The following is a 12,805-nucleotide window of genomic DNA, read 5'->3' as shown; positions in this document are numbered from 1 at the left end:
TATCATACAATATATAATCCTACTTGAAAAAAACCACCAGCACTCAGTTCCAAGGATCAGGATCAACAAGGCAAACCTACAGCTTTCAATCAAATTTGACACTTTTTGCCATGACTTGGAAAAGATGCAAATTTGCCAACTATCAAAGCTGAATGAGATCAGTAGCTACCACAACAGACATTCCTTAGTCCAGGACACTCCTTAGTAGCTGTGTCATTCAATATTGGAAGTGGTGTAAAAACTAGAGTATCTGATGACAATCAGGAAACAAGGCAACACACAGATGTTATTCCTAAAATCTCTCCTCTGTAAAATTCAAGCATGTTCTAATTATATAGGTTTACGAGATTTCCAAATTTGACAAAGGCTGAAATTCTCAGAAAAAATAAGTAATTTACTATTGGTTGAGAAACAAAACTGGTCTAATTCTTATCTAATATTGATGATTCATGATACACATTTCTGTCCCATATAGCATACACACCTGAAGACTACATATTTTGTGAAGAGTGCACTGTTAATGTGATACTGCAATAATGAAGACACTTCAAGTGTAATAGATCATAGGATTTCAGAGGAATGCTTACAGTACACTCTTGGTAAGTACTGTCATCTGTACAACCCACCAACCCAAGTAATGGCAGTGGGAAGGAGGGTCTCCACGAGGTTATTCTACAAAGCTCTTTTCAGGCATGCAAGTAAACCACAGTGGCTGCTAAAATGGTATCAGTGTCAGCCATTATCTGTTCATCCTTGGACTAAACACATTGCTTTTTACTGATCATCAGGATACAGCAGGAACTGTAGAAAACCCCCACTTTCTGCACCTTAATGGCAGCTTCATACTTGGAGACATAATTATCACTAGAGAGAGAGACAATAAGACAGTCCCTGTATGTAACAGCAGCTAAATAAATCAGAATGAAAAGACACATTTGATCCTTCATTTCCCCTCTGTACTCATGCAGAGCAAGCGCATTCCCTGCAGCGCAGTTCCCAGTGGCAGTCATTGCAAGGAGCATCCCACCTGTTCCTGTGGGGAATGACCAGACCAGCAGCACTCACACTCAGCACTTCTGACATAACCAGGCTGGACTAGAAATAATATCAATCTCTCTCTGACAACTAATGATACCACATCTCCATGGTCTACAGATGAAGCTGTTAACTCTGTAGTAGCAGCAGTTCTACCTATGAAAGAACTGCAGGAAGACAACAAGAGGCAACAGAAGTCTTGTGTATTCACCAGGCAGCCATAAAACCTGTAGAAAATAGACTACAGATGGTAAAAAAACCCCTAGCTCTTTAGAATTGTTTAAAGGGAAGTTTATGAGCAGAGGTATAGGAGTTGCAGGCAAAAAGAGGAAATGAACTAGTGTGCAAACTGCTTGCTTGTAAACTGCTACATTTTCCACTAGTGGGGTGTGAAGAAAGCTGTAGCTTAGTAAGGGTAGTAGGTCTATCCAGCAGCTTAATGTAAATTGTCATAATTAAGAAGTGACGAATCATTTGCAGTCCAAAGTAATTTGAGCTTTCCCCTACCAAATGTCCAACTTTATTACAAACCAAAAAGACATCAAAACAAAACCAACAAAAAGCTGGATTCATAACAGATATACAATCTACATTTGGTTCCTTAAGCCTTGAGAACTTCGAAATTGAAAAAAAGAAAACCTGTCATAATCCCAAATTTCTTTTCTTTCATGCTGGAATTTTTACTAATATTTTCTTGCCACTGACACAACCCAGGAGAACACGAATGGGGTTACACTGACAATAATAAACACAGCAGCCATGCTTTTACTCCTCTGTGCCTTCAAAATACCACTGATCTTTTAAAACTCATTTGGGTTTGTTGACTTCCAGATTTCCAAATAACTTACCCACAAAACAAATACCACTTGTGGTAGCAAGGAAATTCTAGAAGACACAAAGCAACAGCTTTCAGAATTACAGGTCTTTTCCAAAACATTGCACTACTGAAGATAATTCCTCATTCTCTTAAGACTTTATACATCAGCCATAATTTTCAAATTTTATTTGGAAGATTTAGACCATGTGCTTTAGAAACCTTCAGCTTCAGTGCAGAACTTTAATACCCATTGCATTTCACCAAATAAAGATTTTGCTACCAGTTCCACTAATATAGATGTTGTGATCACATTGCTGTTCTGCCCCACAATACCCACAGGTGACCAGAGTGTTGATGATGGAAACAGCTTTATGAGACTTCATCCTTTCCCTATACCCAAGCTGTGTTTTGTGCTGACATCCATGTCCTTTTTGAAAACACAAAAATGCATGCATACATGCACACACAAGCAATGCCTGAAGGACGGACTGCAAATCAAAGAAGAAACACATCAAACCTCAAATTCCCTGGTGCACTGAGCTTCTGGCTCCAGTCAGGGCAATTCTTTGCCATGCCAAGCCATATAGGAATTTGATATAAGCAGACTCAAAAACTTGCATGCATAATTATACATCTATACATAAATGTTTGTACAAAAAATGTCACTTAAATGTTAGGAGGTCACCTTTTTCTTCCTTCAGTCATGTCTGGTACTCTTGCCACAAATAGTAGGAGCAGATACAGAGAAAAATCACGTCACTATCCATTTATAGCTCCTTCCCTGACCTTAATCAAGAGATTGCATGGTCAGCCTAAGACTATGAAGTTTAAACTCACAAAATCACCTTTGAAACTGTGTAGTTGCTTGCATTTCACAATTGCTTCCACTGAGCAGCAGCAACCTGACTACACCTGCACCTTGTGTTGCCAGACAACTCCACTGATTGCAGTGGCGTGGGCAAAGAGCTGCACTTACAGCTTGTGCTCAAAATATTGGAACCAATGCTGAATCTCAACTAAAAAACAATGTTCTCACATAGGAAAATAATCAGGATGCTGCTCCACCACCTAATTGCATCAATAACTTTCCTTGTTTGTACTGAGCAGACATTCCTTCTCACTTGTGTTTCCAAAGCCAGGTAAAGCAAAGCAGTAATGTTTCTTTAGAGGAAGATCTGAAGCCAAGGTCTAAAAGCTGAATGGAGTTAAAAAGAAAGCTGAAAACCAAAATCTTTTCAGAACATTTCTATAAATGTCACTGTTCAACACTATTTTTACCAAGGCTGTCAGTCTTATTCAAATGTACCAGGGAACATTAAGGTTCTACACTTACTACACACTTAACACAGTATTTTAGGATTGCTTTACAGCCATTACTACAACACCACTACAGAAATAGGCTGAGAAACAGAATTTCGTAGAAGAGTGTGAATGAAAAGCAGGGAGAAGCCTTTAAAACACTGACCTATGGAGAAGGTGCGAAGAAGCTTCATCTTTTGGTCACTCCTCAAGAATTAAGTTTACTGGGAAAGAAAGGATCTCAAAAGCCATCTCTGAAAAGGTCACACCAACTAGCTGCTGTTCCGGTAGCTGCTCCCTCTGAAGTAGAAAACTTCACCCTGAAGTTGAATGTAACCTTTGAGGATTACATGGAAATAGGGAGGATGATACAATGTTTTCTGCCATACCTTGCAATTCACCAGTGCTCTGCGCATTACTGCCTAAGGAGAGCAAATGACAATGCTCTTTCTTATTATGGAGAAAGTAGTTCTGCTCTGTTATTTATTTTCTCTTAAACTGAAGAACATGGAAAGACATTATGAACCAAAGCTAAGTTTTCAGGAACGTGCAAGTACCAGAGAGCAAAGGTGACAACTTGCTTTCAGCCTTCAAATACTCACTTTCTATTTCTCCACCCTGAGAGGGGCTCAGCTTCCAGGACCTTGAATTATATTTCATACTCCCCTCAATATATTCAGCATGAAATTCTCCAGTGTATTCAGAAATGGGTTTTGGAACAGCCCTGTATCTAACAGTCACTCACAAGAAATTTCACAAGCCAATCTTAGAGCCTGCTCACAGGTCTCAACCACAATAAAATACTAAATGGAAAAAGACAAGGTAAACAACCAGAAAACTGGCCCCAACTCCAAAACTTTTGAGTGCACTGTAACATCCTGCATTTTCAATGGTAACAACCTTGCACAATAATGCTAAAAAGACCCTAGTCTGAAAGGATTTCCCTGAACATGAAGCTTTTCAAGTCCTTTCTTTATGTATCACTGCAATCAAGACTGCAAACTATGCTATTGTTAAAAATAAGGCCTATAGTCATCCACAGAAAGCAAACATTATGCAATCTTGGCGACACTACCTAAATAGTTAATAATGAAAAAGAAATGACTGTTACAAAAGAAGGGATCATCACAAACTGATTACTAGGAATAGAAGCCAGCCCACAAAACCCTGCTTGATCCCTGCAAGGCAGAAGTTTAACAGTTAATAGTTAAATAAGGAAACAAATTGCTGAAAATTTTCACAAAATCCATAACACCACTGAGCAGCATCCTTCCAAGTAGCATTTTTTACTGTAAATACCAAAGGAATTAATAAAGATCAGCACCCTCACTTAAAAATATTAGAGTGCCATAGAGCAAGAAAGGTCATGTTTAAGGGGAATATTTTACAGGACTGCAGAAGTAATATTAACACAAAGATGTGAAGAGGAGGGAGAGACACAGAACACTCCCTGAGAAAACAGTTAAAGACCAAAATACCACTTTAAACAAGAGAAAAACCCACAAAAAGACCTTTGGCTTCATTCCTTACCATGAACTCCTCTAGGGTCTGGTAGGTTTTCCCTCGGAACTCGCAGTAGTTCTTCCTCTCCTTGCACTGCGGGCAGCACTGCGTGGTGTCCACATGGATGCAGCGAGGGTGGAGCCTGGGGCACTCGGGCTGGATACATAGCGGGCCCTCCTCAGTGCACAGGCAGGGGCAGGCGGAGGGGCCCGGCGCAAACTTCTCCCCGATGGCATAGACGAAGCCGCTCTCGTCCACGCAGCCCTTCCCGCGGTAGTCCGGATAGGCGTACTCCTCCGGGGGCTCGGGAGTGACGCTCGCAACAGATGCTGGGAGAGACGAATCTTCAGCCACCTGAGGTTCCTCAGGAGCAGCATCCCTTTGCTCTTGCACTTGAACGATCCCAGATTTACTGCTTGTCCCCTGGCTGTTCCAAGCCTGCTTTTGCTTAGTCCAGGACTCCTTGTTCGAGTAGTTCCTGTTTCCTTTGCTCTTCCAGTCCCTGCTACCCTCCTCCCTCCCGCTCCTGCCGATCTCATTCATTTTCCCTGGACCCGTCTGGCTGTCCCTTGCAGACGTGTGATCTCTCTTTTCCTGGCTCGCTTTTATCTCCTGTTTGTCTTGAGCCTTGGCCAGTTTTTGTATGGGAACGGTGGAGCTACAGAGGGCAACCATGAGGCAGCAGGTTACGAGAAGAGAACTAGAGAAAGCTCCAATTGCCATTGCAGTAGAGCTGGGCATCACCTACTGCATCCCACAGGGGACACTGCATTCACATCGGAGGGAAGCGCTTCGTAAAGCCACACTCCCTAGGAAAAGAAGGATTAGGAATACTTCAGCTTCTGCACTTCTTCCCCCCCGCACCCCGCCTCGCCTCCACCGATGCAACATCTCAAACAATATGCAACCTGCCTCGGTAGTTTATGCAAAAGGCAAACAGCCTGCTGCTGCATCCCTCCTCCTCCTCCCCCGCTCTGCCAACTCTTATAAATAGCAGGGCTCTGGACATGGACCGGGCGTCTTCGGCTCCGAGAGAGCACCGCGCAGAACTCCGGGGAGTCAGCACTGGCAAAGGCAGGTGCAGGCAAAACTCAGCGCGCTTGGGGGGTTATTTTTAACTTTCAAATGACAACATGTGACGAGGACGGACGCCCCACGAATTAAATGAAGCTCCCCAAAATCTAGCAGGGTCCGGAACAAAAATTACCCAGCTGAGTGCTAGTCACTGTCTGCACACACGATGATTTTTAATAACCCTTTTTTCAGTCTGAAGTACGCTGGTTTGGGTTCTGTTTAAATACCTACCAGCGAGCACGTTTCTGTAACAGACAACTAAAACCAAGCACACTAAAGCGAGCAAAGACAAACTACCTCCCTTCCGAACTACCCGAACCATCACACAACACCACCTCTTCCTCGCCCGTGTTCGAAAGGCAAGGTAGAGCCGCTCCGAGTTTCCGCAGCCAAGGTTCATTTAACCCACATCCTCCAGGAGTTAGGCAGCGCTCCCGGCTCCTCTCCCTGAAACACTGCACGCCAAATCGGGGAAAAAAAACCCACCACAACCCCCAAACCAAAATACGTACACTACTCCGGCCACGACAAGCAATGCCGCTGCAGCCTCCCGGCACGACCCCACCTCCGCGGTACCGCTCCCCAAAGCCATTTAAAAGCCTCTCTCTCTCTCCCTACCCGCCCGCCTCGCCGGCCCTGGGCGATGGCATCGCGGGGCACCGCGCTCCGCCCGCCCGGCACCGCTGCCCGGCCCGGCCCGGCCCGGCCGCTGCAAGGGAGCCGGGGCTCCGCGCCGCCCGCCCAAACTTTCCGGAGGGCCGGGCAGCGCCGCCCGACCCCTCCCGGTGTAGCCGTGAGGGAGCCGGGCCAGCCTCTTCCCCAGCCCGTCCGGCTCCCCCGTGGCCCGGCTCGACGCCTCCGTGCCTTCCTCCCAGCCCCGTACCTGCGCTGGCGCCGCGCTCAGCCCCGGCGGCGGCTCGGGCCGGCTCGGGTCTGCCCGCGCCCGGCTCCCATGGCGGGGCCGCGGGCGGCCGGGGCGGCTTGTTGCTGCCCGCTCGGCTCCGCAGAGCTGCCGAGCCCGCAGCGCGGCGCGGCGGCCGCAGCCGGTGCGGCCCCGCCGCCCCGGGGACGGGCTCCGCCGCGGGCCCCGCTGCTCTCACATGGCGGCCGGGCGCCCCCGGGGCCGGCGGGCAGGACGGGGCGCTCCCTGCCGCGCTCCCTGCCGCTCTCCACGCCGCGGGTGCGGGCGGGCGCAGGGCGGGGACGCGGAGCCCGCCGGGGGGCGGCAGAGCAGCGGCCCTGCCCGCCCCTGCCGCCGCCGGAGGGTGTGCGGGGCGCGGGCAGCCCGGCTCTGCCGCAGGGCCCCGCCGCGGCCGCGCTCCCGGAGCGGCGCTCGGGCGGGGAAGCGGGGCAAGGCGGGCGCGCTGGGGGCCGGCCCCGCCCGCCGGCGACTGAAACTTTTGGCGGTGTTAGGGGCGTCGGTTCGGGACGCGAGCTGCGAGCTGCAGCCTGGTGCGGCTTTGGGCGCTCTCCCCACGGTGAGCGGGACGCGGCCCCGCTGCCGGGGCACACCTGCGGAGCCGCCCCGGGCGCGGGCAGGGGCGGCTGAGCAGCGTTTGTTCAGTGTGCCCGCCTGATGCTGCCCGCACCGCAGCATCACGCAATACTGTGCGTTAGCGCTCCCCTGCCAGCCTGCCCTAGCAGCGAAGTGGTACGCGGTTTACTAGTTGAAATACCTACCTGTGCTTTTGCATGGCTGATGGACAGTTCTGAAGTTAAATATAGTTGCGTTTTTCTCCTTTATACTTCTTTGATACAAAAGGAAAAACAGGACAGCATGGTCTGTTATGAAATGACTGCTGCAGGAGTGTTGGGACAGAAATGCACAAGAAAAGCTAGGGGTACTTTTGTTCAGGATCTAAGCAAGGGCTTGGAGTCCAAAAGGTTATTTATTTATGTAGTTATTTATTTTTAAGCTGCATTAGATGACATATCAGTATAATCTTCTTTTCTGAATTTTGCTTTACAGATGTTCCAGAACAGCGCCAGCTGCACTAACCCTCTGCCACAGTAGCACTTCAACATCCACTGTGCCCTACTCGTGACCATGGCTGGATTTTGCAACATATTTGGCACTGTATCTGAAATTTTTAGGCTAGGTATAATTTTCAGGTTTGTTTTGTTTTGGTTGGTTTTTTTCCCCATTGAAATGGTATCCGTGCAATATCGGTACTCAAGAGAGCAATGAAAATCTGCTGGGTACTAATGTTGCATAGTTAAATACCTTTATGAGCACCTGTTAATTGTGAGAACCCAAATACTTAAATTGCTCCCCAGGAGGATGCAGGTGCTAGACTCCTTTGGCTGCTGGGTTGTTGCTATTAAAAAGTATTGACTCCTGTCTAATTTTAAAAAAATATTTCTCTTGAAATTGCATCATGTCTTCCAGTCAGATGTTCACCAACTAAATAATTCTCAGAAACTTTAAAATACAAGACATAAGTTTTGAAGGATATGAAAAAGTCAAACTTTTCCATAGTTTGCACTAATAAAATGAAATTCCATATTGCTAGGGGATTTCTAGACAAATTACTAAGGAGTTAAGATTGACTTTTCTCATTAACTGACTGCTAATAATTAAGCACTTCCTTTCAAACTACCATCTCATTACCTCTGAGTAAAGAATTTAATCTTTGCCATGTCTAAACCTAAAATATTTTATGCCTTATGTAGTTTAAACCCTGACTTGAGGTGAGCAACCAGTACACCCCATTGCTGATGGCAGAAGAACAACTTAAAATGATGGACCTACCTTTCAGCTCAAAAGCCTGTGAGCATTGCTGTTCAGCAGCAGCTGCTTGTGGCTAGAGCAAGGCAGAAGAAAATAAGGGCCTTGGGAAGGCAATGCTATGTCTGTGGTAAAGAGCAGAGAGAAGCCAATTTATGGTTCTGACATTTTCATGTGTTACATGATGAAACTCTGGAACAAAATCTGAGATCTTCAGCATGCAGGGCTCTCTTTGTCAGAGCTCTCCCTCTCCCACCCCTGGTTACATAGAACACGGATCATCAGCTGGAGCTGATGGTTCAAGACACTGCTCTGTAGCAAAAAGGGCAAAGCCTCAGAGCACTTTCGTAACAACAAACTGCAGCTCATCCTAGCCTACTGGGCAAAGAATTAAACACCCTCCTTTATTTTACTTCAGTCTCTGTTTAGACAGATTTGTAGGTATATTAAGTGATTAATTGTATCGGACACTAGGACCCTTGCAGAACTGACACCTGACCACTTCATTAATGTCATAGAATCAAATTGCAATATGTTGCAGTCCAAATGTAAATAGCAGATATGTAAGAAATGTTTGTTGTTTTCTTCAGTGAAGTCTGAACTAGGAGAGAGAATAATGAAAATCTGTCATCTGAAGGCAACTTCTAACAATATTTTTAATGAGAAATTTTCTACTGTATGCTGTACCATGTAAGGTCCTGGAGACTGAAATTCTGTTTATTCACAGAAAAAACTTAGCATAAAAATAAGCTCCAAGTTTCTCTCCTCTGATCCCCCTCAAGTCAACTGTAGCAAGGATAACTCTGTATCTGGATGAAGATGAAATTCTGCTTCCTATTCAAGAGTTTTCTCTGGGTCTTGTCTGCATTATGAGAACTTTGTATTAGCTTATTATTTAAATAAAAGCCGTCAGGTGCACAAAACAGTTCTCTCTGTTTTAGCTTAGTTTGACTAAGAATTAGCCTAATTTTATAGGACGCAGTTGAATGGAAAGCAAAAGGGAAGTTGGTAGTTGAAATAATAATTGTTCTGGCAAGGAATAAGCTGACCATCTCCATTAGACCAGAGTCAAGACAGTGAAAGTGGACATCCATGCTGAAGATAGCTGGCTATTAGTCAAAAATACTTAATTAAACATCTTCTCATACAGGTTAGGGGGACTGAAATTTTGATTAATTTTTTTAAAGAGTGACCTTTGTATGAACAACAAGAATTGAAGTGTAGGATCTTTTGCCAAGTTAAAATTGGATCTCTGACTGGGTAATTACAACATAAACTCAAAACCTCACAGCTAGGCAGACATGACCTGTACATCTAAGAGCACTGAAGGCAACCACTTTTAGCCTAATATATGGATAAAATCTGGGATATGCACACTGGGGTCAGTGTAGACATGCAACCCTGCACTCCAGGGAGTCACCTGAAGTATCCAAATCCCTGTGTTCTCCCACAGGGACTATTTTATTGAAGGAGGTGTCACCTGCCTCCAGTGAGGAAACTGGGAGAGAAAAGAGGAGGAAGCTCCATGGGACCCTGGAAAGCTGGGCAGGGGAAGCAGAAAAGGAGCCCCAGTGCAACAGGGGAGTGGGTGTGGGTGTTGGAAAACCCCACAGAATAGGGAGGTTGGCTTTGGGGACAGCTGTCTGCAGAGCCCAGGGGCAGGACAGGGTGTGCTGGGGGAGCAGTGCCGCAGCAGCTGCGTGCTGCCGTGCCCCTGTCAGTGCAGCAGCTCTGAAACTCTGGAAGGTGAGAGGGGAGGAGATGTCCCCAGAGCTTGACTCTTCTGGGAAAAGGGATGGTTGTGCCTTTTTATATTGCTTTGTTTCATTATTCTTCCTAAAAGGAAGAGAGTTGTTATACAAAAGGTATTTTTTATTGTGGTGCTAAAGTGGCAGTCTTCAGGCAGGTTGAAATCACAGCCTTGAAAAGGTGGCAATTTGTGCAATAGCATTAGTCCAGCCATATAAAATAAGGCCTTCAAATAGCAGTCAATCTGAAGACAGAAAGAGAGAGAGACAAAGCTGAAGTACATATTACTCTAACAAATCATGTGTATTTGAAAGGCTCAATTATAAATAAGCAGTTTAAACAACTCTTAAAAAATAAAGAAAAGCAAGCTTTCATAACTATTTTAAAGTAGGTTAGCTTTCATCTTTTCATTTTTATTTCTTGTTTTCTTTATGCCACTTGTCAAAGTACTCAAGACACATTCCTGTTCATTCTTTTTTTCACTTTTCTGATGCCTCTTTAGTTCTGATAAGTAATTATTGAAGAAGTATTGCACAGTATCACACAAGTTATATTTACGTTTGTCTCCATTAGTTTTTCACAAATATTGATATGTTATAATATAATTTTTTCTGCTTTGTGTTCATGAAAATTTAACGCCCCCCATCATTTAGAGTGTAGGAACTTCAAAACTCTCCTACACTTCTGTAAGTCACAGTTTGCAAGCTGGGAAATAAAAAATAATGAATTTTTTGTTTAAGTTTTGCCTGTAATACCAAGAAAAAAAAAGATCTGTAGACCAAGGGGAGATTTGAACTTTAGAAATCATAGCTTTAGAAAACATTTTTTAAACGAGATTTTTGCTTCTACTGGTTTATGTTCTAGGAACTCCCCTTTAGCTTATGATTTGTCTCATTGTTAGGAAAAATATAAATCTAATTCTGTGCTGGTTTTGACTGGGGTGCAGTTAATTTGCTTCTCAGTAGGTGGTTTTGATTTCTACTGAAAAAAGTTGATAGTTCAGGGAAGTTTTCATTGTAGCTGGGCAGTGCTCGCACAGAGCCAAGACCTTTTCTGGCTCTCACCCCAGCCCACCAGCAAGGAGGCTGGGGGTTCACAGGAGGCTGGGAGGGGACACAGCCAGATCAGCTGGTCCCAGCTGACCCCATACCATGCTAAATGGCATCATGGCTGGGGTGTAAAGCTGTGGGAAAAATAATGAGGAGTGATGAAGAATAAGGCTGGAGGGATGGTGTTTGTCTTCCCAAGGCAGCGTTACGTGTGATGGAGCCATGCTTCCGTGGGGATGGCTGAACGCCTGCTTGCCCACGGGAAGGGGTGAATGAATTCCTTGTTTTGCTTTGCTTATGTGTGCTGCTTTTGCTTGAGCTATTAAATCCATGAATTTTATCACTCTTCCAATTCTCCTCACCACCCCACCAGTGAGTAAAGAAGCGATTGCATGGGGCTGAGATTACATCTGGAGTTAAGCCATGACAAATAGAAATAAAATACTTAATTTAATGCAAAATATCCTAATGAAAGCTATCTATAATGGAAGCTTGTTTCAAAATGTTGCAAAGAAGACTGGTTTTGTTTAAAAAATCTCTGAAAATCTCTCTTTGAAAATATCAATTTCTTTGCCCTGCAAGCTCTGCAGAGATATGATGCACATATTTTGCCTTAGAGGGAAGTAGAGGTTGCCTTTTTGTATATGAGATGTCTACAAGTTCCACTACTTTTAATAATTTTCCTATTTTCACATGACTGTTGCATCTCTAATAGAGATTTTGGCAATATAAACTTGAGAAAATTATTACCATGTTAATCATAATAGTTATGTAATATTTAAAATTGCATAGTGAAACCTTTGGAGAGCAAGGACGATTCAATTCAAGACCTGTGCATATGGGCTAATTCTGAGGAAAAAATAATTTTCTATTCAATTTGCGGTGTTTTGTGCTTGTAATTACAGGACATAAGAAACATTGCTAAATGCATTTTGGTACCCCTATTTTCACCATCATTTCAGTAGCCTAGGGTAAATGGATGTTAATCATGGCTCAGAAGATTTTTTTATATTTATGTGTTTTTGCTCAAAGAGAGATAAAATATTTTTGCATGTATGTACACATAGGCATACACAAAATAATATGAAACATTTAAATACACAATATTTTGTATAAAGAAATCTTAATACTTTACCTTGTTCTTCTATTTTGCAAAGCCAAAGGATGGACTACCAATGTTTTTAGTTTTTACATTGTCATTGTTTCGGAAAAGTGAGCAAAGTGTTTCTTAGGCTTGTGTTTAGTTTTCTTCACAGGTAATCTAAAATTTTAAAATTACAGAGCATTATTACTTTTCCCTTTATTATTTATGATTAAATTATTGGTTTATTTATTTTTAATATTTAAGTTTCTCTAGATACATTTTTGTTCACAGTAAAGTTCTTCAATAAAGGCAATATCAGCTTTCAAAAGGTTTATAAAAAAATTTGATTCTTATATTGTTCCACATTTTAAGTTAATAGAACTCATCCTTCCATTGTTCTTTAGTATTACTGGAGAAAAAACAACCCCCTAAAATCAAAAACCCAGCTTTGTTCTCTCTCTAGTTCT

General features: G+C 43.9%; 2 protein-coding genes across 3 annotated transcripts in view; one reads left to right on the top strand and one right to left on the bottom strand.

Annotated features, from left to right (window-relative positions):
- Nucleotides 1-6,921, bottom strand: part of VWC2 (von Willebrand factor C domain containing 2) — a 54,491-nt gene extending 47,570 nt beyond the window's left edge. The window contains exons 1-2 of one of the 2 annotated variants that reach the window (XM_054640580.2): nucleotides 6,612-6,921; nucleotides 4,682-5,463 (exon numbers count right to left, since the gene is read on the bottom strand). In XM_054640580.2, the coding sequence (XP_054496555.2) occupies nucleotides 4,682-5,395 (714 nt within the window). In that variant the 5' untranslated portion in view covers nucleotides 5,396-5,463; nucleotides 6,612-6,921. Of the gene's footprint in view, nucleotides 1-4,681; nucleotides 5,464-6,346; nucleotides 6,368-6,611 lie in introns of those variants that run through there. The other variant, XM_077182580.1, reaches the window with a different exon arrangement.
- Nucleotides 6,681-12,518, top strand: LOC143694671 (uncharacterized). The gene is made up of 2 exons (XM_077182592.1): nucleotides 6,681-7,379; nucleotides 7,698-12,518. Exon 1 carries the CDS (start codon nucleotides 6,681-6,683, stop codon nucleotides 7,275-7,277), a length of 597 nt encoding a protein of 198 aa, XP_077038707.1. The 3' UTR covers nucleotides 7,278-7,379; nucleotides 7,698-12,518.
- Nucleotides 12,519-12,805: the final 287 nt, after the last annotated feature.

This window comes from Agelaius phoeniceus, chromosome 1, assembly GCF_051311805.1.
Source record: "Agelaius phoeniceus isolate bAgePho1 chromosome 1, bAgePho1.hap1, whole genome shotgun sequence".
Taxonomy (NCBI): domain Eukaryota; kingdom Metazoa; phylum Chordata; class Aves; order Passeriformes; family Icteridae; genus Agelaius; species Agelaius phoeniceus.
This window is presented reverse-complemented; position numbering and strand designations above follow the sequence as displayed.

What these genes read in the sequence shown, in the direction of transcription:
- LOC143694671 (XM_077182592.1), top strand. Translation starts at nt 6,681, where the DNA reads ATGGCGGGGCCGCGGGCGGCCGGGGCGGCTTGTTGCTGCCCGCTCGGC.